Consider the following 25,278-nt stretch of genomic DNA (forward strand, 5'->3'; position numbering starts at 1 on the left):
GCCGCCACCACTTTCAGCTGCGTAAACGCGATGTCGCGCCCCAAACACGTCCTCGGGCCCGCGTTAAACGCGAAGAACTTATACGACGGCTCGTGCCTCACTTTTCCGGTCTCTGGCGATATCCACCTCTCCGGCCTGAACTCCGAGCAGTCCTTCCCCCAGACCCCCTCCATCCTCGCCATCGCGTACGACGAGAACAGTACTCTTCTGTTCCGGTGCACCATGACACCACTGGGGAGCCTGTCCGGCTTCAGCACCCCCTTGTGCTCGAACGGGACGGGCGGGTATAGCCTGAGAGACTCGCACAGCGCGGCGTGTAGGTAGACCAGTCTGCCAAGATCTTCCAATCCTTGAGTTTTGATCTCGTCGAGGATCTTCGCCTCGACTGTCGGGTTCTTCGCTATCAGATAGAAGAACCATGTCAGAGCCGAACTTATTGTGTCACGCCCCGCGACCATCAGATTCAGTACGGTGTCACGGAGGAATATATCCAAGTTACTGAACCCGTTGTCAGCGATTTCGCCTTCGGAATCTAGGTAGGATGTGATGAGATCCCCGTTTTCGCCCCTCTTGGCCTCTTTTCGTTCGTTGACGTATTTAACGATGAAGTGGTCTAAAACTTTCACGGCGTCCGCGAGCCTTTTCTCCGGTCCGATGTTGAGTTTCCTCATCAGCCCCCACCACGCCTTCGGCATGTTGTGCCGTAGAAACACCACTTCTTCGGCGTCGTCCATCGCGCTCGCAAACGGAACGGTTGGAAATCCGATCGATAAGCAAGCAGGGTCGACGCCGAAGACCAGTATGCAAGTAATATCAAAGCTTAATCTCATGAAAACATCTTGTAAATCTAGGGTTTTGTTAGGGTTTTGGGCAAAGTGGTCAAGGAGAGGGATTAGGCTCTTGTGCACTTTCCCTTTGCTTGCATCAATGACATAAGAGCGGAACTTTGGCGTGGACATTAGGGAATGAGCCTTCTTCCTTTGGAACTTCCATGAATCTTTGTCCGAGTTGAAGATGCCGTTGCCGAGGAAGTCGAAAATGATGGCGAACTCGTTGCCTTTCGGGTAATTCAAGAAGTTGGCATTGAAGACGTGGTTGACGTTCGCAGGGTCGCAGGTGAGGAGGACGTCGTAGGAGGTGAAGGAGGGGGCTTTGAAGACGAAGGTGCAGCCGGAGGTGTGGAGGACGTCGGTGAGCCAGTCGTGGAGAAGGCAGGCGGCAGGCGGCGGCGGTTGAGGAGGAAGAAGATGAGGAAGAAGGAGAGAGAGAGAAGGAGCTCAGGGTAAGATGAGAAGATTGATAGGAATGATAATGACATTTTTAGTGAAATAAAGTTTATTTTGAGTTAAGTGATGATCAGTAGAGAGGGCTCTTGTATTTATAAAGGCAAAATTGACTGTGTCAAATAGTAAACTTGTAAAAGATGCTTGATCAACGTTTAACTAATAGAAAATCAGGTATGAGCTTTGCTATAGGGACCCAAAATATAAGACCAACAGGAGAGACAAGTGAGTTATCCCCTACGATAAAAAATTTTAAACTAACAAATTCGTAATAGATCAGGAGTATTAATTGCAAACATTTGACTATAATAACTGATATTGAAAATGATCTATAAATTTATAATTAGGTTAACATTTTTTAATATAAAAATAAATCCAATCCTAACTGATTTCCTAGAATTAGTTTTAGTTTGAAGTGTCCACTTCTGCGGTTATAATCGTTCAAAATATCCGGGTAGCTACGATTCGTTCCATAAACAATTATAGTATATTCATGTGAAATTTCATTCGTTATGAATTCTTTTTCCTCGAGACAAAATTATAAACATATGAAGATGTGAAATTTTTACTGATGAGATAAATGGTCCAATCATCTTAATTCAGATAAAAATCTGAAAACAGTCCATTTTGTTATAATTAAGCGACACACTACGTTGTCTCATCGATTATGGCCTTTTACTTGTAATAGATATCACATCTAGCTGATATACCACTATACTAATAATGTTTTGTATACCGAAAGATTAAATAGCTTGATTGATATAGGTCTTATCTGAAAGAGTGAATTTTTGGATTTAAGCGGAGTAAATTGTTGCGAGTTGTTTAGCTAGAATTGTGCAGTTTCGGGTAGAGCCAAATGGTTGAGCTACTCCAGTGACTTAAATCTAATTTGTTGTTTTAATAAGGGAAGGGATAATTAGTTATAATTGTTGAGGTCGCTTTATGTCCCAATTCTTGGTTGAGGTCGTTCGAGTTCTTTATCTCTTTTTGATGTTGGGTCACCAAAAAATCTCTATAACGACGACAAAATTTTTTTGGTGTTGATAGGTTGAGAATTGCATCATAGGTTCTAAAAGGAAGTAGACTTATTTGACACATGAGCAACTTCATTTAGACACCCTTTCACATGAGCAACTTTATTTCGACACCCTTTCAATATTTGGACCTTGTGCTTGAATTAGCTCTCTAGCCCAAGAGGTACGTCTTTCTAATATTCAAAATTACACTGACTAACCTTGATATTATTCTAAGTTAATTAATATCTCCAATGTACAGTTACGGTTAATCGTGGATAGACCTTTTGTGATCGTACAGTTGCAAATAGATCCCCTATAGTATTTTTGGTGCAGATGAACCCCTGTAATTAATTAAGGACTCTATTTCGTTCTCAAGCCATTTTGACTATAGATTTCGATTAGATAAATTTAATTTGTCTGATTTTATTAAGCATGCAGCTTCGGTGCTCCATGAAGATAATTTGTTGAAGCCCTGGTGGCATATCTGTAAATAAATTCTTTAAAAATAACTCTCACATCTTTAGATACATAGATTTGACGGTTAGGAGGTGTTTCACACCCAAAATTGTAATTAACTATAATTTCAATTAGGTTAAAAGGTTATTTTAAGAAATACAATTTAGGAGAGAAACATAATTTATGATTAGTTAGAATTTTCCAACTAACCACGTACAAATATATGTTGAGAAACTGATTTTAAGGTCCGCTAAAACTCCAACTAACCACGTACAAAAAATGATAGGGAAATTTTGCAAAATAGATCGTTTTTATAAAGTAATTAGCGAAATAGACCATTTTTAAAAGTAATTAGCAAAATAGACCTCTTTTTGGCCAATAGGCCAAAAAAGAGGTCGATTTTGAAAAAATGGCTTCAGAAAACATACGGGACTACTAGTCCCGTATGTTTAAAGCTAACTAATCTAATGATTAGTGCACTAATCATTAGATTAGTTAACTTTAAACATACGGGACTAGTAGTCCCGTATGTTTTCTGAAGCCATTTTTTCAAAATCGACCTCTTTTGTCAAAAAGAGGTCTATTTTGCTAATTACTCTCAAAAGTGGTCTATTTCGCTAATTACTTTATAAAAACGGTCTATTTTGCAAATTTTAGTTTTTTTCCGAAGATATGCTCTTAATTAAATTAAACAACTTAATTTTATATTAGTCTCTTTTTTTTTATTTCCGTTGGTTATTTTGATCAAACTATGTTCATATATGTTAACAAAATTTTTTGTTTCTAGCCAATTATTTTTTAAAATTTCAAGATAACATTTCTTTTTGATTTTTTTAAGTTAGTTATAAATCTAACTATTTTCTTCTTGTTTCTACCGATCTTCAATTTCCATATAGATTAGATTTTTAAAATTTCCTTTTTTTTGTATAAATAAATTTCTTCAACTTTAAGTGATTAATTAGTTAACGATCTCATAAAAAAGAAGTGGGGGGATTTTAGTTTTGGCAAAGAGAGATAGACTAGGAGAAAAAATATGGGAAGACAAAGGTATCCTTTCTATTTTTACGCCTAACTTTTTTTTTGTCAAATTAAAATTAAAAGAAGCTACTATTATCGGAGCACCGAAGCAAACCTCTTTTATTAAATCCTGGATTTCTGACACGTTACATTTTTTATTCAAGTGAAAAATCACAATTTTATCTTTCATAAAAAATCAAGTTCAGAGTTTTAAAGTTGCTTTTATCATAATGATTTGGGCTTTAAAAGAGATAATAAGCTTTATGACATATTAGCTTATTGGGTTGGATCCAATAGGAAATCAATCAACTCACAACTTATTTCATAATCCCAGATATAAAAGCCCATTTTCTCCCCTTCAAAGATTTGGGCTGAGATTTTGGAGAGCTTGGAGGCCAAAAGAAGAAAGATCAACAATCCAATGCAAGTGTTTTTATTTGTTAGATTTGTAATTTAAATATTCTAATTTATGGGTCTTTTAGATCACGAGTTTCTCTATCTTTTCAATCAAGAAAATTCTGATTTTGATTACTTTTAAATTCATGGGAATTGATCAAGAGGAGGATCACTCTAAGAGGTAGATCTAAATCCACAAAATCTTTATAGGAGAATGATCAATTGTTATAGATAAATGATACATTTGAATAGTTTCCTTTTGATAGTACAAAACTTGGATATAAGTTGGTTTTGGAATTGATCTTGAATAGAGAAAGTTTTTGTTCAAAAATATTTTTGGGAATTGCAGTTGTCAGCACGAGCACATGCGCTCGAGCTAACCAACATACGTGCTTAGTGAAATCCCAAGAACAACTATAATGTTTGAGTGCATGAGCCCAAACAATAAACACATGCACTCAAATGGTCTTTTCAAAGATGATTTCTATTTTGAGTTTTTATTTGTCTGTTGTCAGAACATAGCTAATGTGACATCGAGCAGAGCACCCGCGCCCAACCTCCTAGCGCATGCGATTAATGCAAGAAAATAAATTCTTTCAAATTTTAGTAATTGATTCTATTAGGATTATTTTTAATGATTCCTTGGTTTCCTTTCATATATTACGATACTAGTTATGCAATTAAGCATGTTCTTGCTATCTAGAGATATAGCAAATGATAAATTATGATCGTTTTATTAAACTTATGATATATCATGTTTAAGTATGCAAGTAAGGCTTGTTGTGCTATGTTATTGCATAGTGTGATCATATTCTCTTGGCATGTTATGTTATGCTATGTCATGACCTAGTATTCGTGGATGTCATGCATGTTGGCCTAGGTTATACCATGGACCTTTTATTTACTTGGTAGATTATCATAAGACTTGTCCCTAGAAGTAAGCATGATTAGCCACCATAATATGGTATATAGATGATGATGATTGTCTATGTTTGGATATTAGGCTTGCCCCTTACGACACCAAATCAAGAACATTCCTTATTTGAAATTAAGAAAGTTCTTGTTTTGCGATATTGCTACCATGAGTGTAGGCTCGTGATTCTCCACTACTAAAAATTTGATCTAGTATAAAATATGAGAAACCAAGAAAGGGAAACTAAGAAAGAGATCAAATATCCGCATGTATCAAGTCATGATGACTTGCTTTGTTATTTAACGGATGTTTATTTGCTTTGGAAACTCAATTAGAGAGGGCACCCACTAGATGAATATTCTCTATATCATGTATGTCCAAGTAAAGAACATGTTCATGTGGGTTAATAAAAGAGAGGAATAGTATGTGGCCCAACGTTGTGTTTGAGCATTAGCCCTAGTTGAGACTGTGCACTAAGTAAAGTAAGAATACAAGTAATATTTCTAGTAGGTAGGCCAAACACACATTACCATGTGAGAGCTTTCTTAAAAAAAATAAATAAAAGTTGAGAATAGTTAGATGTAAACACTATATTTGCATCATACTCCAGGAGCTATGTGCACAGTCATTGTTATCTCTATGATAATGTTGTTCTGGTTATCTTCTTTTATCTATTCCATATTCTAGATTTTGAGATGCATGTCCTTTTCATGAAAGCAAATAAAGTGATACCATTATGTAGCATTTCTTACATTTAAACTAGTCATGTCTTCATGACAAATGTTACATGTGTACAAACACTTCTTACTTTTACCATTTGCTAGATGATTTTCGAGCCATTTTGCTTTGCACACCAGTGGTGAACTCATACCTTCCATCCCCGCTTTCAGGCAACCTTACGTCTAGTGATCTTCAATAGATGGAGTTTCTATTAACTGGTTTGTCTATCTATTTGTATAATTACGTTTCAACTTTCTTGATACCAGTCTTATTTTTTATGTTTATCTTTTTACTGTTATGTTGTGAATCTAATGTACGTAACTATAATAGTTGTTCATTTAGACTTGTGTGGTCATGTGACCTCGCTATTATGTATTTTGTGAGGATGACATTTATATCAGATTCGTGATATATTTTATGTTATTTCCTATCTATTGGACTTATTGCTATTTATTGAGTATCTTGATTTTGTTGTATATTTGTGCTATATACTTGCTTTTGCTATATATCGGTCTCCTTATATTCTCTCTGTGTATGATTTTCTGATTCTTTTCTAAGTATGGTGGACAAGATGTATGTACTAACCCTAATTATAGGCTTAAGTATATACTATTCGGTGGTGTGGCCTGATTATAAGTGCTACCTAGCCTAGTCATATGCCCGTTAGGTGTTTCTGAGATACGAAGTGTGATAATGTTTTATTTGGTATCAGAGTCTAGGGTTTATCAGTACATACATGTCAATACCATAAGAATATTTCACAGAATTTACATATTTCCTTTTATTTAAGTCTATATCCTTTCATTATTCCAATCCCTTCTTTTTGTTTCAAGAGAGATTTATCAATTAGTCTCATCATATGGTTGTTTCTACTTCTTCTCCTTCTAAACCGAGCCTTGCGTCCATCCTTCAGTCTTTGTTAGAGTAGAATTATCATTGCAAGGAAGTAGTAGCTAGATATGAAGAAAAACACACCATTTAGAGTTAGGGACTCTGATGAGAGCAGGGAAACGGTGAAAGAAGATGATCTGAGAGGAGGTCAGATTGACCTGACAGGAAGCAGCTGTAGCTATGGTGGTCTGAACACCTATGATAGGAGTGTTAGAGCATCTCCAACATCTTCCCCATTTTTTATTTTTGGAGAATTTAGTTAGGTTTTTGGCCCAACAGATTCCCCATCTCATTCCCCAAAATAGGGATGGAGGAGAAAAAATGGGGAAGCTTCCCCAAATCTGCAGCATTCTCTAAATTTTTAGAGGAAAAAAGGAATTCTTCAAAATGGGGAAGCTGTTGGAGTTGGTATAAAAATTAGTTGGAGAATATGGCTTTTACTTCCCCATTTTGGAGAAAATTTTGGAGAAGCTGTTGGAGATGCTCTTAGTGACCCAACTGATGAGGGAAGTTGATGTTGCCAAGGTAGCTCGGCGTAGGGGTCTGGTAGCTATTTCTCATGATAACCTACACCTAGAGGAGTATTTAGGGACGAAGACTGGAATGGTGACTGTCTAGTGGCTCAATACTGGAGAAAGGTTACTTTAGGTAGCCTCCATTTATGAGGATGATCAGATTAAGAATGTCAAGCTTTGGATAACCCACACCACGTAGGAGTGGTGGAAGAGTAAGAAGGGTAGCAAGCCCAATCCTTTCACTTTGACTGAATTCACTCATAGATTTACTGAGCGATTCTTTTCAGAGACCATTCAACTGTTGGCCTCTTTGTTTTATGATGATGTTTAACAAATAATTTACCACTAATGTTGTTTGTCTAGTGTTTGTGTTTATCAAACAAATAACATGTTGGAGGATGGATGGAATTACGCATTCACAATCATATCCAATGGAAGTTGGCGGAATTGTGGAGTGAAACCTATGCAATTTAAATTAAAGATCCAAGTTCTAGCTTCATCCGTAAGTGTACCAAGTTGAGCTACATCGAAGATCAATCAAGCTTGGGTATATTTACACTACAACAAACAGGTCTTTTAGCAACCAACTTTTTTGCGAGAAAATTATTTTCCTCAACAAATATCACTTTCGACGAGGAAAATATTGTTTCCTCTGTAAATATCAGTAGGTCTTCTACGAGGAATATATTTTCCTCACAGTAGACCACCTTCTACTATGAAAATTTTAGTTCTTCGCTAAAGATGATCATAATTTGGTCTCCTAACTAGTTGTTTTATTGGCGAGAAAATATGTGATTTTGGTGATGAACTTTTTCATCGCGAAATGCACATTTAACGAGGAAATAATCATTTCATCGCTGTTCTTTTGGTGAAAATAGAGGAAAATCCGCCAAATGTAACAACCACAAAGTATGATCTCCTCGCTGAAGATCCATAATCTGCGAGGAACCGTTTCCTCATCAAAAGAATCAATTAGCGAGGAAATAATAGTTTCCTCATTATTAGTTTGGCGGGAAAAAAAAACCCCCTCCAATTTCAATGGTGGCAAATTTAAGGCTTCCTCGTTAAAAAATTTTGTTTTTACGAGGAACCGTTTCCTCGTTAAAAAGAACTTATTAGCGAGGAAATCATAGTTTACTCAAGGAACCGTTTCCTCGTTAAAAAGAACTTATTAGCGAGGAAATCATAGTTTACTCACTACTAATTTGGCTGAAAAATTTGTAACACCTGCCAAATTCATTTACGACAAATTAAAGGTTTTCTCGCTAAAATTTATGTTTTACGAGGAACTGTTTCCTCGTTAAAAAACCAATTAGCAAGGAAATAATAGTTTCCTCGTTATTAGTTTGGCGGAAAATGTGCAAAACCCACCAATTTCAATAGCAACAAATTTAAGGCTTCCTCGCTAAAAGTTTTTGTTTTACGAGGAACCGTTTTGTCGTCAAAAAGAACCTATTAGCGAGGAAATTATAGTTTTCTCATTATTAATTTGGCTGAAAAATGTGCAACACCAGCCAAATTCATTGACAGCAAATTGAATGTTTTCTCACTAACTTTTTTTTGTTTTACGAGGAACCCTTTCCTTGTTAAAAGAATCAATTAGCAAGGAAATAATAGTTTCCTCATTATTAGTTTGAAGGAAAAATGTGCAAAACCCGCCAAATAGATATAAACCAAACATGCAATGAAATCTTTTATTCCTATTTGTCAATGAAAATAGATATAAACTACATTAGCTTTGAGATGTGGGAGATTCTCCTCACAAGTTTAGGCATTACTTCGATTCTAAACACTCATTAAATCATACATTCTAAGCTTGTATAGATATATCCGCCTCAATTAGATATTTATGCCTCAACAAGATATTTCCACTTTGAGTATGTTTTAATGCCTCAACCGGGTATCCTATCGTAGTAAGATCTTTCAATCTTGATCACAACAAATTTTCTCTTTGAAAAGATAGCTGAAAGATATACATATGTTTATATTTTCCCCTAACCCCTAAACCCTAAACCCTAAACTCTAAACATGGTCAAAGTAAAATATCAAATTTAACCCTCTTAATAGATATACTCTCTTTGATGCTGTGTACATGGAGAAATATGTAATTTAAACAAGAAAGAGTCAAAGCTAACATATATACCGTCAATCTAAAAGAAAAGCGGGATGTCCTGGTGAGGAAGCTGGAGAAATTACATGTATCGAAAAAATAGCGGGAGAAATAGCGACCAATCTAAAAAAAAAAATTTGAACAAAAAAGAATGAATAGATTTACCCTAATATCTCTCTCAAATAGATTTACCCTAATATCTCTCTCAATCTCAACACGATGCTGCAGTGCTGCACTTTGAAACTTAGAGGTTCTCGTTTACATCCAGCCGATCTATTGAGTTTTCAATTTTGGTAAGTACTGAGAATCAATCTTTTATTACTTCGCCCATAGATTCTTTCTATTTTCTTCCGCAATATGTATAAATCTTTTCTGTTTGATTAATCGGGGTCAAGTTTTATGCTAGATCAAGGTCTGATTATCGTCAGACTTTAAATGACTTGAGTTAATTTCAATTGTTCTTAGTGACTTAAACTTGGAGAAATGTTTCTTTGATCGTGTTGCATTTGTTATTGCTTTAGACTAGTTTTTGTTACTTATGGTAGTACCTTTCTTGCTTTATTTATTTTAATTGTTTTGATGTACTGTGGTGACAATTAATGATAATTATTTATATTTTGTGTTTTTTCTCGTAATAGCATTATTATTGATGAAATTCTATTTGAAACAGTTGCTAATTATATCTTAAAGTAAATTTTAAAAAATAGATATTTTTATTAAAATTAAGGTGGGAAACGAAATTTGTAGGGATTAAAAAAAACGGGGGAAACGAATTATAATTACCAAAACGCGGTGATTTTTATTTATCCCTCAAAACCGCTCCGCTCTCATCCTCCCACCCGCGAATTCCCCACGACCCAAAACCTAGCGATTTATATTTCCCCTCAAAACCCCTCCAATCTCAGCCTCCCACCCGACCAGTACCTCCCCACGACCCAAAACCTCCTCTCTCAAAAACCTCCGATCTCACATCGATCAAGACCAGAGACCTTCGCTTTCCCTTTCCGATCAAGACCTCGATCAAGACCTCGTGCAATTGTGGTTGCGTCTCACCCCTTTCCGAATTCTGGCAATTGCATGTGCTGATCGCCTCACCCCCACAAAGGAATTTTGGATTTTCCTATTTTTGAGATTAAATTATTCATTCAACTTGTAAAAATTCCCAATCCCTTGTTGATTCTGTGCATGTGCTGATCAAGACCTCGTGCAATTATTTGTTTCGTTCATGGATTTTCTATTTTCCAACTGTTTACTTTTGCTGATTTTTCCTGATGTTGGATGCTGGTCGAGGATGTATTTTTTTGGGATGAAATATACCTTGATGTGTAGACATGTTTGAAGATGTATGTGACTAATCCATATATGTCATATACATGAACATGTTGAGGATTATAATTTTATCAACATTTTTATTGCCTCCATTCTTTTCAGAAAGCTATAGACAGTTATCATTATTGAGAAAACACTGTTGGTCATTGAACTTTGTGGTTGCTTGACTATAATATAACTTAGTTGGTTTTGAAGTGTTTGGGTGCATTCATGTAACAATTATCCTAAAGGTCTTATGCATTATCAACAAGTTAGAAAGGAATATATCCTCTTTATAATCTAACGAGTTGGTTAACTGATCAACATATTCATGGATGCGCACTCAGCTTTACACTGGGATAAGGGTTCCTCACATTCATTACCTTAAAGTGTTACACCTTGTGAATCACAATCGCTTAAATTGTTGTTTTTTTTCTTTTTTGTTCTCACTTTGATGTTAATCCAGCTTGCATTTGTAACTTCTTGCTAATGTTTTAACTTTTGTTTTCCTTTTTTTTGTTCTTTTATGCTTGATTTTATCTATGGCTGTTGAAGTGTACCTCAATAAATCAATAATCAACGTTAATATCTCATTTTTATCACTTAATTAACAAAAAAATATTATAATTATCGATTAACCACAGGTAAGTTAGATCATAGGTACAAGTGTTGGTTATGTATCTTTTTTATGATTGGTCATACTGTTTCTCAATGGGGAACCCCTTGTTTTTTATTATAGGTACATGATGGACAGAAGTTGGATGTTTGTTAGAGATAGGTTTCACAACCTTGACTTCACCAATGGTTTACAAACATTTCTGGATGCTGCGAAACAACACCTAGATCATGAAAATAAGACGCGTTGCCCCTGTGTTAAATGTCAAAATGTCTTGCCGTGTCTTTCTCTACCCGAGATACGCAGACATATACTTGTAAATGGGTTTGCACAACATTACACGACATGGACTGAGCATGGGGAAGATTTTGTTGATGTCGCAGACGACCAAATGTATGAGGATTTTGAAAGTGACAGCTAGGATGATGATGATGATGATGATGCGATGTTGGACATGTTAAATGATGTCCAAGGGGCTATAAGTATGGAGACAGATGATGAGAACGATATTTATATTAACAAATATGATTATTTGTTTAATGAAGCTCAACGAGAACTGTACCCGGGTTGTACAAAGTTCTCTACATTATCTTTTATTATAAAATTAATGCAGATCAAGATAGATGGTCGTTGGAGCAATAAAAGTTTTAAAAATCTACTGAAATTGTTAAATGACTCGTATCCAAAAGGTGCATCCATACCAACATCGAACTATGAAGCTAAAAATATGTTGCTAGAATTGGGCTTGGGGAATGAATCCATACATGCATGCAAGTATGACTGTGCACTGTTTTATGGGAAAGAGAATAAGAAACTGGATGAATGTCCAGTGTGCAAGGAGTCGAGATACAAGTCTTGTGATGGCAAACGCAAGAAAGTACCACAAAAAGTCTTGCGTTATTTTCCATTGAAGCCGAGACTTCGGAGGTTGTCAGCAAAGCCAAGTTTTTCTGTATTATCAATAGTTTCCTGCTTCTATGGTGGCTTACTCTTTTTTTCAAGCGAGGGGCGTAATCTTGAGTACAAAAGTTTGTAGCGAGTTTCATGATGTGAAATGTGGTGCTAATCAGTCAGAGTTCCCCTCTTAGAGAAAATTGGTACAGATAACCGTAGAAGTCTGCTTTGTTGGGGTTGTTGCCTGTTATAACTCATAAAGTTTTACTAGATCTTTCTCTTACCTTGTCATTTTTTGCACCATGGTGTATTGCATGTGCACATCGAAGTATTCATATGTATTTTGGTTTATCATATATGTACATGTAACGATACAACATACAACATATGTATGTTAATTATACATGTATATATGTTCTGTGTATAGACTATATTATTTTAGGTTTTCAATCTTAATTAACAATAACAAATGGAAACTACATATTACCTTTCTTACAGTTGTTGTCATGTTAGCTGGAATTTCTTTGAATTGAATTCATATTCTTGGATTATTAACCCAAACTGAATGCACTTTGAGCCAACTGGAGAGGCTAAACCAGACACTGCTACTACAAAGAGCCAAAGGAGAGGCGGTAGGCCAACTGGATGCACTTTGACCTCCCATCAGAAAAGCCCCAACGGTTGAAACCGTTGGTGCTGATATCAGCACCAACAGTTGAACCCGTTGGGGCTGATTAAGACCCCAACGGTTATACCCGTTGGGGCCTTAATCAGCACCAACGGTTGTAACCGTTGGGGCTGATTTCAGCACCAACGGTTACAACCGTTGGGGCAATTTTTTTTAATTTTTTAAAATCAAAAAATAAAAATTTCTTGCCCCAACGGTTGTACCCGTTGGGGCAAGTTTTTCAACCGTTAGGGCAAAGTCAGCCCCAACGCAACTTGCCCCAACGGGTGTTTTTTCAGCCCCAACGGTTGTAACCGTTGGGGACACGCTCAACCCTAACGGTTACAACCGTTGGGGCTGGGTAGTAGTGTGCCTAGAGACTGTAACACCTAAAGTTTCCACTAAAAGTTCCACTATGTAGCCAAATCTGAATTAAAAGAAAGCATTGCAAGTGGGAGCTTATATTTTTTGTATTTACCCATAGAATCCCCAAGAGCCCCTTGCGGTTTTGGTTAGAAAATTGTAATCAGCACAAGTGGGCACTCCATTGACTTGATTATAAGAGCACATCACTCCACTAGCTTGAGCCTCTTGAATGCAACTCCTAAAAGGAGGCTGATAAGTATCCTCCAAATCCTGTACAGATACCTGAAACCAAAACCAACAACCAATTCTTATAATCCCCATCAACGATATATTCAATCTCATCAATAGTTTACCATCGCATTAAACGTGTATCGAGTTTTCCCCTTCCAATTGTCCATGTCGTAAGCTGTGAAGTGCTTGCAGCAAGCTGAAACCTTAAGCTCAGACATGCTTCATCCAATGATAAGTATCCTCCAAATCCTGTACTGATATTTTTAAAGTTAGCGGGGTTATATAAAAAATCTGCCAAATGTAGAGGGGTTACTGACATTTTCAAAGTTATCGGGGTTATACCAAAAATCTGCCGAATTATAAAGGGGTTTTGTGAAATTTCCCTTACATATTATTTCAACTTTCACCAATGATGATGTCTTTCTTTCGCACTTGCTATATATACTAAGATATATCCTCCACCATGTTCTGAACTTAGTGATATGGGACTAAACATGTAACCTAGATTCTTCATCTTTCAAATGTAATTGGCACTACATTAGTATAAATGATCACCTACTTTCCTCCAGCTATTTGACAGAACAAGCACACCGATCGAGCAATTGCAGGGAAAACCTATATGGGTTCCTTCAATTTTATCTCAACACAAATCATTGCGTGTTGCAGGTCCAGTTTATGGATTACTCACCGAGATAAGGAAGAAGACAGGTCACCAGAGGAAATGAGTAGTAGTTTTTTATATATATTGTGAACTTAGGATATTGATAAAGTGAAGTGATAGTACATTCTTCTGCATTTTGACCATTCTAATTGTCTGATAATAAACAGTGAGAAGATGTACCGTAACAAAACGCCTACCGTTCAGAGTTCTACTTCTGGTAAGTAGTGCATATTTCTCTTATAATTCATGATTCATTCACTTGGTTGATTAGAATATTATTATCAATTTAACGTTTATGTAACAACAGGTAATGCACCAAGTAATCAATCACATGCAGAATTATTGAAAAAGAAACGTTCTCATGCAGCAACTAGTTATCTGCCATACGTGAATTCTACAGGGAATGGATCTGGTTCTAATCCGAGTAAATATGCAATCTTCATTTTACTGCTAGAATATTTAAGTACTGTTAGTTTTTACTTATCTAACAAGTGTGTATGCTAATAGGTACAAAACGTACTCGTCTGCAAACTTCCAATCAAGAATGCCAAAATTCTGTAGCAGATGGACTGAATTCTAGTAGTACTGTTGTCACCACAGAACGAACTACTACTGGTAAGTGGTGTTGAATTGAGCTGAATTCAGTTGAATTGAGCTGAATTGAATTATTTTCCTCTAAAAGGTGTAGAGAAGCTGAATTGAATTTCATTTTCATCAATTGCAAATTACAAGGGTATACCTAAACTACAAACTCGAATGACAGGGATTAGAGTTAGTGCACGTCTTCAGCAACAAAGTGTTAATGATCAGCCAGTGGTAAACACCATAGTTGAAGAGCGAGATGATAATGTGATGTCAGATATTAATCAGGAGCCTCCTTCAGGTATATAAAACATTATATACAAATATTTTAAGAATTAAATATACGTATGTGTTATGTTCTTAAAAAAATTTATGTCAAAGGTACAACCAAAAAGGTGCGAGGGAAGACAAGAGGAGTGAATGCAGATAAGGTGTTCTCCCAATTGAATTCTAAAATACCTGTGACTCTGACTGAAGAAAATGGCAGACCTACTGGCCCTTATGCTGAGATGTTTGCAAATGAAATTGGTTACACAATTCGAAACTACGCCCCCACTGAATGTTGGAAGAAGATTGAAAAAGCATATGTGGAGAACTTGATCAAAAGAATGCAAGTTAGTGATGATTTGTTTTGCTAAAGGCATTATATTGGTTGCTTTGATTTGTTATATTTAGTTTGACATGAAATTATGCCTGTGCAGAATAAATTTGAATTTGATATGTCGCTCCCTTGGGTCCAGAGATATGTAATTACAACATGTCAGACCGTATATTGTAATTTTCGTTATAAGTTAAAGAAACATTTTGAGCAGTTTTCAACAATTGAGGAGGCAATTCAAAACAAACATGAAGCTGTCAAGACTCAGGAAGAATGGGAGTTTCTTTGCACTCATTTTTCTAGTGAAAAGTTTAAGGTACAAACAATATCTTTTTTATTTTTCTCCATGCATTACATTTTTTCTTTTTTCATTTACTTCTTTCTAATTGTATGTCTTAATAATTTTAGATTCGCTCAGAGAAGAATGTTCTTAATAGGTCAAAGTTGACATATCATCACAAAGCTGGGTCAAAATCATTTATGTCACACCAAGAGCAAATTGTAAGACACTTTTTAGTTTTGCTTATAAATTTGTAACTTAATTGTGTACATATATATATGCTAAAAATGAAAACATGTTTGAATGCAATAGGCAACACAGAACGGAGAGATGCAAGGTGCAATTGATCGTTTTGAAACAGAGTATAGAAGCACAAAAAAATGATGGGACTTGGGAGCAAAGAAAAATGGGTAAGTAACGTGTCAATGATACATGGTTTTATAATATTTTAAGAATATAGGTGAAGCTGATATTACTGTTCTAAAGAGGATTATATTGATTAGGTTGTAATTAAGAAGTTGCATATGATTGAACTGGATATATATTTTTTTACTTATAGGATCAAATGATAAAGATGCGAGCAGATACCACTCAACCTGATGGAACTCGAACAATGACAGATGAGGAAATTTGTGCAAAAGTTCTCAAAGTCAAATCAGGCTACATTAAGGGCTGTGGTTTTGGCCCTAGACCACCACCATTAAGGTTCTCTCGTTCTTCAATGAGTGAAATGTCTGAAAAGAATAAAGAGTTGCAAGAACAGCTTCAAGAGACCCAACAACTTGTAGGAACTCAACAACAGAAGATCGATGCGCAAAATGAGGTAATCCAAAGATTGGAGGAGCAAGCCAAAAAGTTTGAGGAGTTTATGGCTAATTTTTCGAGGCAACATCCATCAGCTTAGTATTCTTAGTGAACTTAAACTTGGAGAAATGTTTTTTTGATCGTGTTGCATTTGTTATTGCTTTAGACTAGCATTGTTACTTATGGTAGTACCTTTCTTGCTTTATTTATTTTAATTGTTTGGATGTACTGTGGTGACAATTAATATTTTAATTGTTTTGATGTACTGTGGTGACAATTGATGATAATTATTTATATTTTGTTTTTTTTCTCTTAATAGCATTATTATTGATGAAATAAAATTTCCTCATTATAAGTTTTCTCGCTATATATTTAGGTCAATGAAAGTAAATTTCCTCAAAATAGACCCTACAACTTAAGGTGAAGAAAATATGTTTCCTCGCAATAGGCCACATACTTATGTCGTCAAAAGAATATTTCCTCGTTATAGAGTATACTGCTTATGTTGACAAAAACATATTTCCTCGCTATAGTGATACAACCTATAACGGCAAAAGTTATTTTCCTCGCTATAGACCGTATAATCTATATCGACAAATGTAACTTTCCTCGTAATTGAATTTCTTTGGCGAGGAATATGAGGTACAACCTACAACGATAAATTTAAATTTCCTCGTCTTTGAGTCCCTTTACTGAGGAACTGTTTCCACGAGAAAAAGATACATATAATGAAGAAAATCAATTTCCTCGTTAATGATTTACCTTTGGTGAGGAACAATTTCCTCGTTGAAAGGTACTTACAACGACGAAAATAATTTTTTTAGAACTTTTATTATATATAAATTAAATATTATTCACATATCATTAGCGAGGAAACTGTAGTTTAGCGATGAAAAAGGCATGAGATTAGGTGAGGAAAAATATCGAGGCTAAAGAGTAACAACGAGAAAAGAATATATTCATCGCAAAAAGGATTTCGTGAGAAATTATAATATTCCTCGCAGAAACTTTTCTTGACCACCCTACTGCGAGGAAATGGTGACCAAAGTTTTTTCCTCGCGAACACACTACGGCGAGGAAATCTCGACTTTCAACGACAAACTTGTTCCTCGCGGATTAGCTTTTCTGTTGTAGTGTTAGTTTAGGTTTTATATTATGTGTGTTAGTACCTTAAGCTCAATCATATATACACATACACGCTTTGGTTTCGTATATATATAGTTATATATATACATATATGTTTTGGTTTGATAGTTTTCAAGTTTTACTATGAAACAATTGAATATAATTGAAAATACATTTCTTGTTTCATACTTATATGTATATATATGATTTCATCAATATCAATTTTATTTAGTTCAATGAAATCATGTTTTAGTGCATTATATGTGTATTTTGATAAAATATTATATTCATTATTTATAGACTTCATAATAATAGTTTACATCTTTTTTTAAGTCTATAAAATCATTTTGTATTATTTTAAAATATGGTTAAGCTAAAATGTCAAAACTCATATGTTCACATTTTTATGTTTTGGACTATTTTACAAAATGATCATATTTTTTATTTGGGAGGTCCTTTTTAAAAACCAGTCTTTGTAGCATATTTATTATCATGTCTACAATCATTTCCCAAAGTTTTACATTTTTTAGAATTTATTTGTTATTTTAAACAGGGTTTTAAAATAAGAAAACTGTTTCAAACCTGTCATTTTTCATATATCAGTTTACGATCGACCGCCACGATCGACCGCCCTTGAGTTCAGAGACTCAGATTTGTTTTTGATGGCTCACGGTCGATCATGGCGATCGACCGGATGCAGTCCAGAGAGTTTCGCGGTCGACCACCACGGTCGACCGGCTGATGTCCAGAGCCGTATTTTGTTTCTGTTGTTGCTCGCGGTCGACCGCGAAATTCCCACGATCGACCGCCGATCACCCAACGGTCATTTTTGTACAGAATCTGATTTCAGATTTTGTGGGCTTTTTGGTCTTTTCTGTTGGGTTTTTGGCTGAGGTTTTAGGAGGCTATATATACCCCCTTGCTCTCATCTTTCAGAAGCACCCAAAGAAGTTTTTAAATAAGAGTTTAACAAGGGTTTAAGCTTGTTTTGTGTTCGTTTAAAAGAGTGTTTAAGAAGCTTTTAAGCAATTGAGAGTTTTGGGTTTGTAAAATCAATTTCACAAGAGCTTGAGGAGATTCTATTGGTGCTTGAGCATCCAACCATCCCTCAATTTCTTGATCTATTGAGAAGTTTTCTAAACTCTATTTCTAGCTCTTTTATATACATTTGATTATTATTGTTATTAAGCTAGAATTATATTGAATTTAGTTTTGATTTATTTCTCTTTGCTTTGTTCACACACAACCTATTGAGCTTATTGTATTTACATTCATAGTATAATTGGGTTGTGGGATTGTACACACAACCTATTGAGCTTATTGTATTTACATTCATAGTATAATTGGGTTGTGGGATTGTGTAACAATTAAGAGTGAGCTTACATTCTTATTGTATTTACATTCATAGTATAATTGGGTTGTGGGATTGTGTAACAATTAAGAGTGAGCTTACATTCGTTCTCATCCATTGTAGAGAACAAATACTTTGTATTGTACGTTATTGTGAGATTCACTTTGTATTACATTAGTACATTGAGAGGAGTGTGTGGTGAGAGACGAGGTTGTTTCCAAGAGGAGTGGCGTCGGTTGACGAACCTAGGGAGAGGTTGTATCCGAGCACTTGAGGAAGGACACAGAGTGACCAACACTTAGAGGATGTGGAGTGTAGTTACATTGTGTTATTGTATGGTGTAAACGTTATTCGGATGATCGTAGAAAACCCGGTTGTTATAGTGGATTTCTCCCCGGGAGTGGGGAGCGGAGACGTAGGACGGAAGGTCTGAACTCCATGATCATATCGTTTGTTTGTGATTGCATTGACGCACCTTTCTTATGCTCATATTTTATATTGCATTTGTATACTACTTATTGTTTATATTGCCCACTATCTTGTTTATTTTACCATTGTGTTAGTTTATATATCCTTGCTCATATATTTATAATATCTCATTGCTAGGATATATTTATTTGTTCATATTGCTTATTCTTGCTTATAACATATTGTATATCGATCTATCTTACGAGAATAATTTGATAATAGGTTTTAATTAACATTTAAATTGAATTAGAATAGCATAAGACTCTAATCAACCCCCTTTTGGGTCTAACATCAACATTCGGTGCCCGACAATTTATGAATATGAGGTAGAGCGATAGAAGTGTTGAGGAGTATGCTTTTGAGTTTACCTTGTTGAATTGGTATGCACCTGTCTTAGTGGGTAGGAAAGTGGACAATGCTAGAGCCTTCGTTGATAGACTGAAGGATGAGATTTAACACATCATATCGACAATAGGGATTACCACCTACAATAGTGGCTTGGCCATAGCTTGATGTTTTAAGGATTCTTATAGGATCGGAAATAGAAATGCCAAGGGGCTTTGATATCGACCAATCATCCATGAGTTGTGGGAGGTGGATCAGCTAGCACAGGACCTTTTGTGCCGATAGTTCAACTAAGAACTATGTGTGATATCAGCGGTAGAACTAGACATGTTACCAAGGATTATTATTAGAAGTTGGGGAAGTGCTATGGAGGTGGCAGAGAGGGACTTTGTAGAGACTAGTGCCCCTGGGTGACCGGAGCAGTGACATCATAGAATGGTGCCATGTTACCACCAGTGACATACGCACCCCCACCACCACAGAAGGATGCATTTCAAAGATCTAATTTTGAATAGCAGTATTTAAGGTGTAGATCATAGTGAGGATAAAGGGGGAAGGAGAGCTACTGGAGAGTCCCTTTTGGCTTACTCAGTACATGCACGCATTGTGTTTGATAATAGAGCTTCACATACATTTATATCATCTTAATCGTTCAAGTTCGCTACATTCCATGCATTCTTTTAGACCAAGCTTGGAATGCCATGATTGGTAGTAGTAGAGAGCTTTACATTGACTTGTTAGTGCTAGACTACCCTAGGTATGACATCATCCAAGGAATAGATTAGCTCGGCATGCGATCATTGTTTTCCACTAGCAAGCCGTTAGCTTAGTTTACCTAATCATACACCTTTTGAGTTTGAGGGAGGTAGTTGGCGTTTAGGTCCATCAAAGTACCAAGACATAGCTATTTGAATACTAACTGCAATAGAGGTAGAGAACCTGGAGGAGGAGAGACCTACTCCAGACTATCACGACACTGTATTATAGAGTTTACCATAGATGTATTGTTTTCAGTCAAACAGACTCACATGAGATTGAGACAATGAAATAGTCATCTTGAGACAATGAAATAGTCATCTTGTTTTATTGATCTCTCTTGAGGAAAACAACAAATAAACAATTATACAATGTTTTTTAGTTACACTAGAGATTCTAGAAATATGTGCTGATAGAGACTAGTCATCTGCTCAGTAGACTATACGGGCAAAATAGCACTTTCTTTTGAGTTGGTTTAGGGAGGTCGGACTAGGTTGCTATGATGATTCTCAGAGATGAAGGATGTATTTTTCATTGAGGGTTCGTCCATATGAATATGTTGAAGAGAGCCGGAGATGATTAAGGATTAACCACTAGGTGGCTGGAGGTGAACAAAGCTTACAGAATAGATTTCCACCCAGTGAGATTCGAGCTTTAGGTGGTCGAGGACTGAGGGTTGTAGGCGTCTAAAAATGCCTATGGGTGTCCGCACACAGCTTGAGATAGAGAGAAGACGATGAACGTCGTTATTCGAGTCTAAGAGGATTATTTGTCGTCGACAAGCGTATGAAGCGAAACGACGAACCAAGTGGCACGCGCACATCAATCAGTTCGTGCGAGTCGGTCAACACGCGCACGTCAACCAACACGTACAAGTCAACCAAATACGCGAAACGGGAGAAACTACAAATCTCGAAAGAGTCGGAAAACCAAAAAGGTGTCAGACTTCGGAACCCGCGCCGATGCGGGACGACCGAAACTGACCCGCACCAGCGCGGGTCGGCCGAAACCGACCCGCACCAGCGCGGGTCGGCTTTGGCCGACCCGCGGCCTGGCGGGTCGGCCAAGGCCGACCCGCGGGTCAGCGGGTCGGCCAAGACCGACCCGCGTTTTGGCGGGTCGGCTAAGGCCGACCCGCAGGTCGGCGGGTCGGCCAAAGCCGACCCGCGCCCCCGCGGGTCAGCGCGACCTGCCGCGCTGTTTTGACCCTCTGACGTGTTTTTCGACGGTTTTAACGGTTTTCTCGAGATCTTTTTAGTTCCAGAGGGTCCTAACTGACTTGATATCATCCCCAAATTTGGATAGGCGGTTATTGACTGAAGATAAGGCCAAATCACTCATTCTCATCCACAAACCCGCATCCGGAGCCCTATAAATACAAGCCTAGGGCCTCATTTCAGTGGAGGAAGTTATTATCAAGATGTGGAGGTGCTGCCGGATTGAGAAGTCAAGGAGCACGAATTTCAGCGAAGGCAAATCAGATCCCGGTGAACTTCGGCATAAAGAAGGAGCTATTCGAAGGATCTGAACCTCGTCTGTCTGTCCCTTAAGATTAGGCTTGGTCTTAATCTCGAGAAGAGCCCTGATTTCGCTTGGTCGATTTCAGCGCTTCAAATCAAACACTCCCTCGGTGAAGACGAAGTTCTGCCCAATTTTCCATTAATCGGATCCAGATCTAAGGTGGTTCACGGATAAACCCCGGCACAGGCAAAGATCCCACGCAAGCAGAAGACCGATAAACGATCTCTGCGTTTGATTGATAAAGTTGTAAACTTTCTTCTTATTTTCATTGTGTAAGGAGATCTTATAAAAAGATCAACTTTTTATTTTATTCGAGTTTATTGTAACGACTAAAGTTATAATAAATTCGATAGCAATGAAAACAGCAACTTTCAACGCAAACAAACTAGCGACCACAGTGGGAGCCAACGGTCTCGCTGCCGAGGCCGTCGTGTCGCAACCGATGATTAAGATCCCGGTTGAAGAGGTGGTCGAATACGAGTTCGACCAACAAAAGTACGAAGAATACCTCTCGTCCTCCTCCTCCAGATCCTCCGCTTTTTACAAGCGCAGAAAGATCAACGTCCTCGTTGCTGCGGTAGACGAACCTTGCAATGCCCTTCCGGCTTCTAACGAGTCCGGATCTGCAGATCTGAACTCCTCCTCAATCAAGGAGTTGAGTACAGAAAGTGCGCTCGCTTTGTCGAAGAGAGCTCGCCAAAGGCAGCGCCAACACCTTGTGCGCCAACTCGTTAGAGCTTTGGTGTCAATTGATGGGATCCGTTACGAGGCGGATCTGAAAATTAGACAACACCAAGTGCCCCAACAGCGGAAAAATGCCCTCTCTTCCAAATCACTAACAAGTGAATGGGTACAAGTCAAAAGAACCCGTTCAACTCTTGAAGAGCGGATCAAAAAGCGCAATGCACTGCTTGCGCACGCGCGAATTCTTGCGCAAGAGGCCAAAAGATTGCAGAGGGAAGAAGTGGAAAAGAAGCCACAGAAACTGCACAAAGTTTGGAGGCCAAAGTCCAAGACAGCGGCCAAAAAGATCAAAAAACACGGGTCACTCAAATCCGACCCGCCGGTCCGCGGGTCACTCAAATCCGACCCGCCAATCTGCAGGTCACCAAAATCCGACCCGCCAATCTGCAGAATCGAGAATCGCGGGTCCCTTGGATCCGCCCCTCCACTTCGCGGGTCACTTGGATCCGACTCTATACTTCGCGGGTCACTTGGATCCGACTCTCCACTTCGCGGGTCACTCAAGTCTGATCCGCGCCAGGGTAAAGGCAGAAGACGTTCTTTACCTGTTTCGTCGATCCCTTCGAGTTTCGCACCTCCAGTGGTGCCCCGCAACAGCATGGATTTATCCCGATTCAAGGTGAGGATGGTCGATCGCCTAGGTCCTTTGCATGAGGATCGAGGCAAAGTTTCGATCGAAGAACGCTTGGGTCCGGTGACTGCACCCCGAGCGACTCGTCGAGCTGGGGGTCGCGCAAGCCCTCGCAACAATTTCAAGTCTTCTCATAAAGGGAAAACTCCGGTTTCCACCCGCCTGGGGGTGTGTATCCAAACCCAGGAGCCTGTTTTGATCATGCGCTCCCAAAAGCGTAGTTCTAAATACGTGACTCTTGAGAATGCTAATAAAGCAGCAAATCCCCTGAAAGAAACGTATTCATCTGACAATGACAACGTTATACCAGGAGAGTCGTGTCAACACCCGATAGGTTGCTCCGGTCATCTGACCGATGAGTTGTATTATCGGGCGGGGGGTACGAACAAATCTCGAAAGAAAAGTACCTAGAAAGCAGACCCTCACTGTCCGTGCGCTAAGATTATCAGGGCAGTCTTATCAGCGTGTAGCTACCCCAAGACCGCTTCGCAGAAGGTCTCGATATTCGAGAGGATCTCTAACGGAATAGCTAAGTCCAAACCAAAGTGTCTCCGTAAGAAGCGATCGGTTGTTCATGATGACGAACTTCCAGAAGTCACAATTAACATGACTGATAAGGGAAAGTCGATTCGACCTTCTAGTTCTGACCCTCTCGTATCGCATCGTCTGACTCGGCTACGAGTAGGGACCACTAGATGTAGGGACTACCAGAGAATACAGAGAGGTTTATCATCAGATGATGAAGCATCAGATGCTAACTCGGTAATCGCTTCGGATAATACGGTATCCAGTCCGGGACAATTTCGCGAAGTGTTCATAATAAACACCGAGCAAATTGCCAAAATTCTTGAGGATGTCCTAACCAAGCAGAAAGAGGCATTCAAGATCGAAATGGAAATGGCTATGCTACGAATGAGGGAAGAGCATGACCAACAAATTCGGGCTCTGTCCAATCAGTTCGATGAATCCATCCGTCACAACTGTGCTGACCAAACAGGTAGTGATTCAGATATGGATGAACATCTTAATGGTAAGAATTCTCCCGTTGACCAGAACACTAGGTGTGGCCCCACTGAAAATAATAACACCAGGGGTAGACCCACTAAAGATAACAACTCTAGGGGTGGTTCCACCGAAGATGACAATGTCAAGGGTGGCCACGTTATTCCTCTTAAGAATCGTCCAAACCCCGATACGAGCGAGGATGAGAAAATGAAAGATCTAGAGAGCAAAATCAATGCTCTAATGTATGATCGAGAGGTAAAGAGGACTGGCATTCCATGTCCCTATCCAAGAGAGTAGGATTCAATAGCATACCCAGCGAAGTTCAACCTGATTAACTTCACGCCGTTTGACGGGAATGGTTCGCCCACACAACATCTGATCTACTTCAAGTCTCACTTGGACATGATCTCCGGCAATGAAGCCTTGATGGTTCGTTCATTCGTTAGCACCCTTTGCGGGCCCGCCTTTGATTGGTACCGCCGTCTCAAGCCCGGAAGTATTAACAACTGGGACGATATGGAGAGCTCATTCCTCGGCAGTTTCTTTGATGACGACGACGAGGTATCCATCAGGACACTTTTTGATGAGATACAAGAAGATGATGAGACAGTCGACGACTTAGTCAAACGCTTCAGGAATAAGGCAATGAACTGCCTAGATCCGATCACGGAGGACTTCATCCTCCAGATATGTCATAACAACCTATCTATTGAGATATTAGGAGTTATGGGAGTTGCACCATCCAACACTTGGAAAGATTTGAAGGTGCGCGGTGAACAAGCCGAATGCTTCCTCCGAAGGAAGAAGGCCGAGAGAAGCCAACCGACGGCTAATCCTCCGAACTCGAACTTCGCCTGCCGTGGTAAGGGCAAGACACATGCAGCTGCTGTTGGTGCTAATCAAATGTCACAACAGCAATCCCAAAGGCAGCAAAAGACTTCGGACCCGAGACTCCAAAAAGAGTATTCCTTCAAGGACGAAGACGTTCCAGCCATCTTCGAATCCCTC

The 25,278-nt window shown here is 38.2% G+C and overlaps 3 protein-coding genes across 3 annotated transcripts in view; 1 reads left to right on the forward strand and 2 right to left on the reverse strand.

Annotated features, from left to right (window-relative positions):
- The window catches only part of LOC109837140 (alkane hydroxylase MAH1-like), a 7,501-nt gene extending 1,542 nt beyond the window's left edge, over nucleotides 1-5,959 (reverse strand). The window contains exons 1-2 of the mRNA XM_020405254.1: nucleotides 5,953-5,959; nucleotides 1-1,276 (exon numbers count right to left, since the gene is read on the reverse strand). Coding sequence (XP_020260843.1) covers nucleotides 1-1,276; nucleotides 5,953-5,959 — 1,283 coding nt within the window. The remainder of the gene's footprint in view (nucleotides 1,277-5,952) is intronic.
- LOC109843155 (probable beta-D-xylosidase 7) lies at nucleotides 13,260-13,649 on the reverse strand. The gene is made up of 2 exons (XM_020412091.1): nucleotides 13,522-13,649; nucleotides 13,260-13,450 (listed from the first exon to the last, which is right to left on the reverse strand). The coding sequence occupies exons 1-2, from the start codon at nucleotides 13,615-13,617 to the stop codon at nucleotides 13,277-13,279; spliced, it is 270 nt and encodes an 89-aa protein (XP_020267680.1). The 5' UTR covers nucleotides 13,618-13,649; the 3' UTR covers nucleotides 13,260-13,276.
- Nucleotides 14,201-16,470, forward strand: LOC109837148. Its single transcript, XM_020405261.1, has 8 exons — nucleotides 14,201-14,277; nucleotides 14,368-14,484; nucleotides 14,568-14,675; nucleotides 14,824-14,943; nucleotides 15,024-15,256; nucleotides 15,344-15,556; nucleotides 15,649-15,741; nucleotides 16,080-16,470. Exons 1-8 carry the CDS (start codon nucleotides 14,235-14,237, stop codon nucleotides 16,422-16,424), a joined length of 1,272 nt encoding a protein of 423 aa, XP_020260850.1. The 5' UTR covers nucleotides 14,201-14,234; the 3' UTR covers nucleotides 16,425-16,470.

This window comes from Asparagus officinalis, chromosome 1, assembly GCF_001876935.1.
Source record: "Asparagus officinalis chromosome 1, Aspof.V1, whole genome shotgun sequence".
NCBI classification, from domain to species: Eukaryota; Viridiplantae; Streptophyta; class Magnoliopsida; order Asparagales; family Asparagaceae; genus Asparagus; species Asparagus officinalis.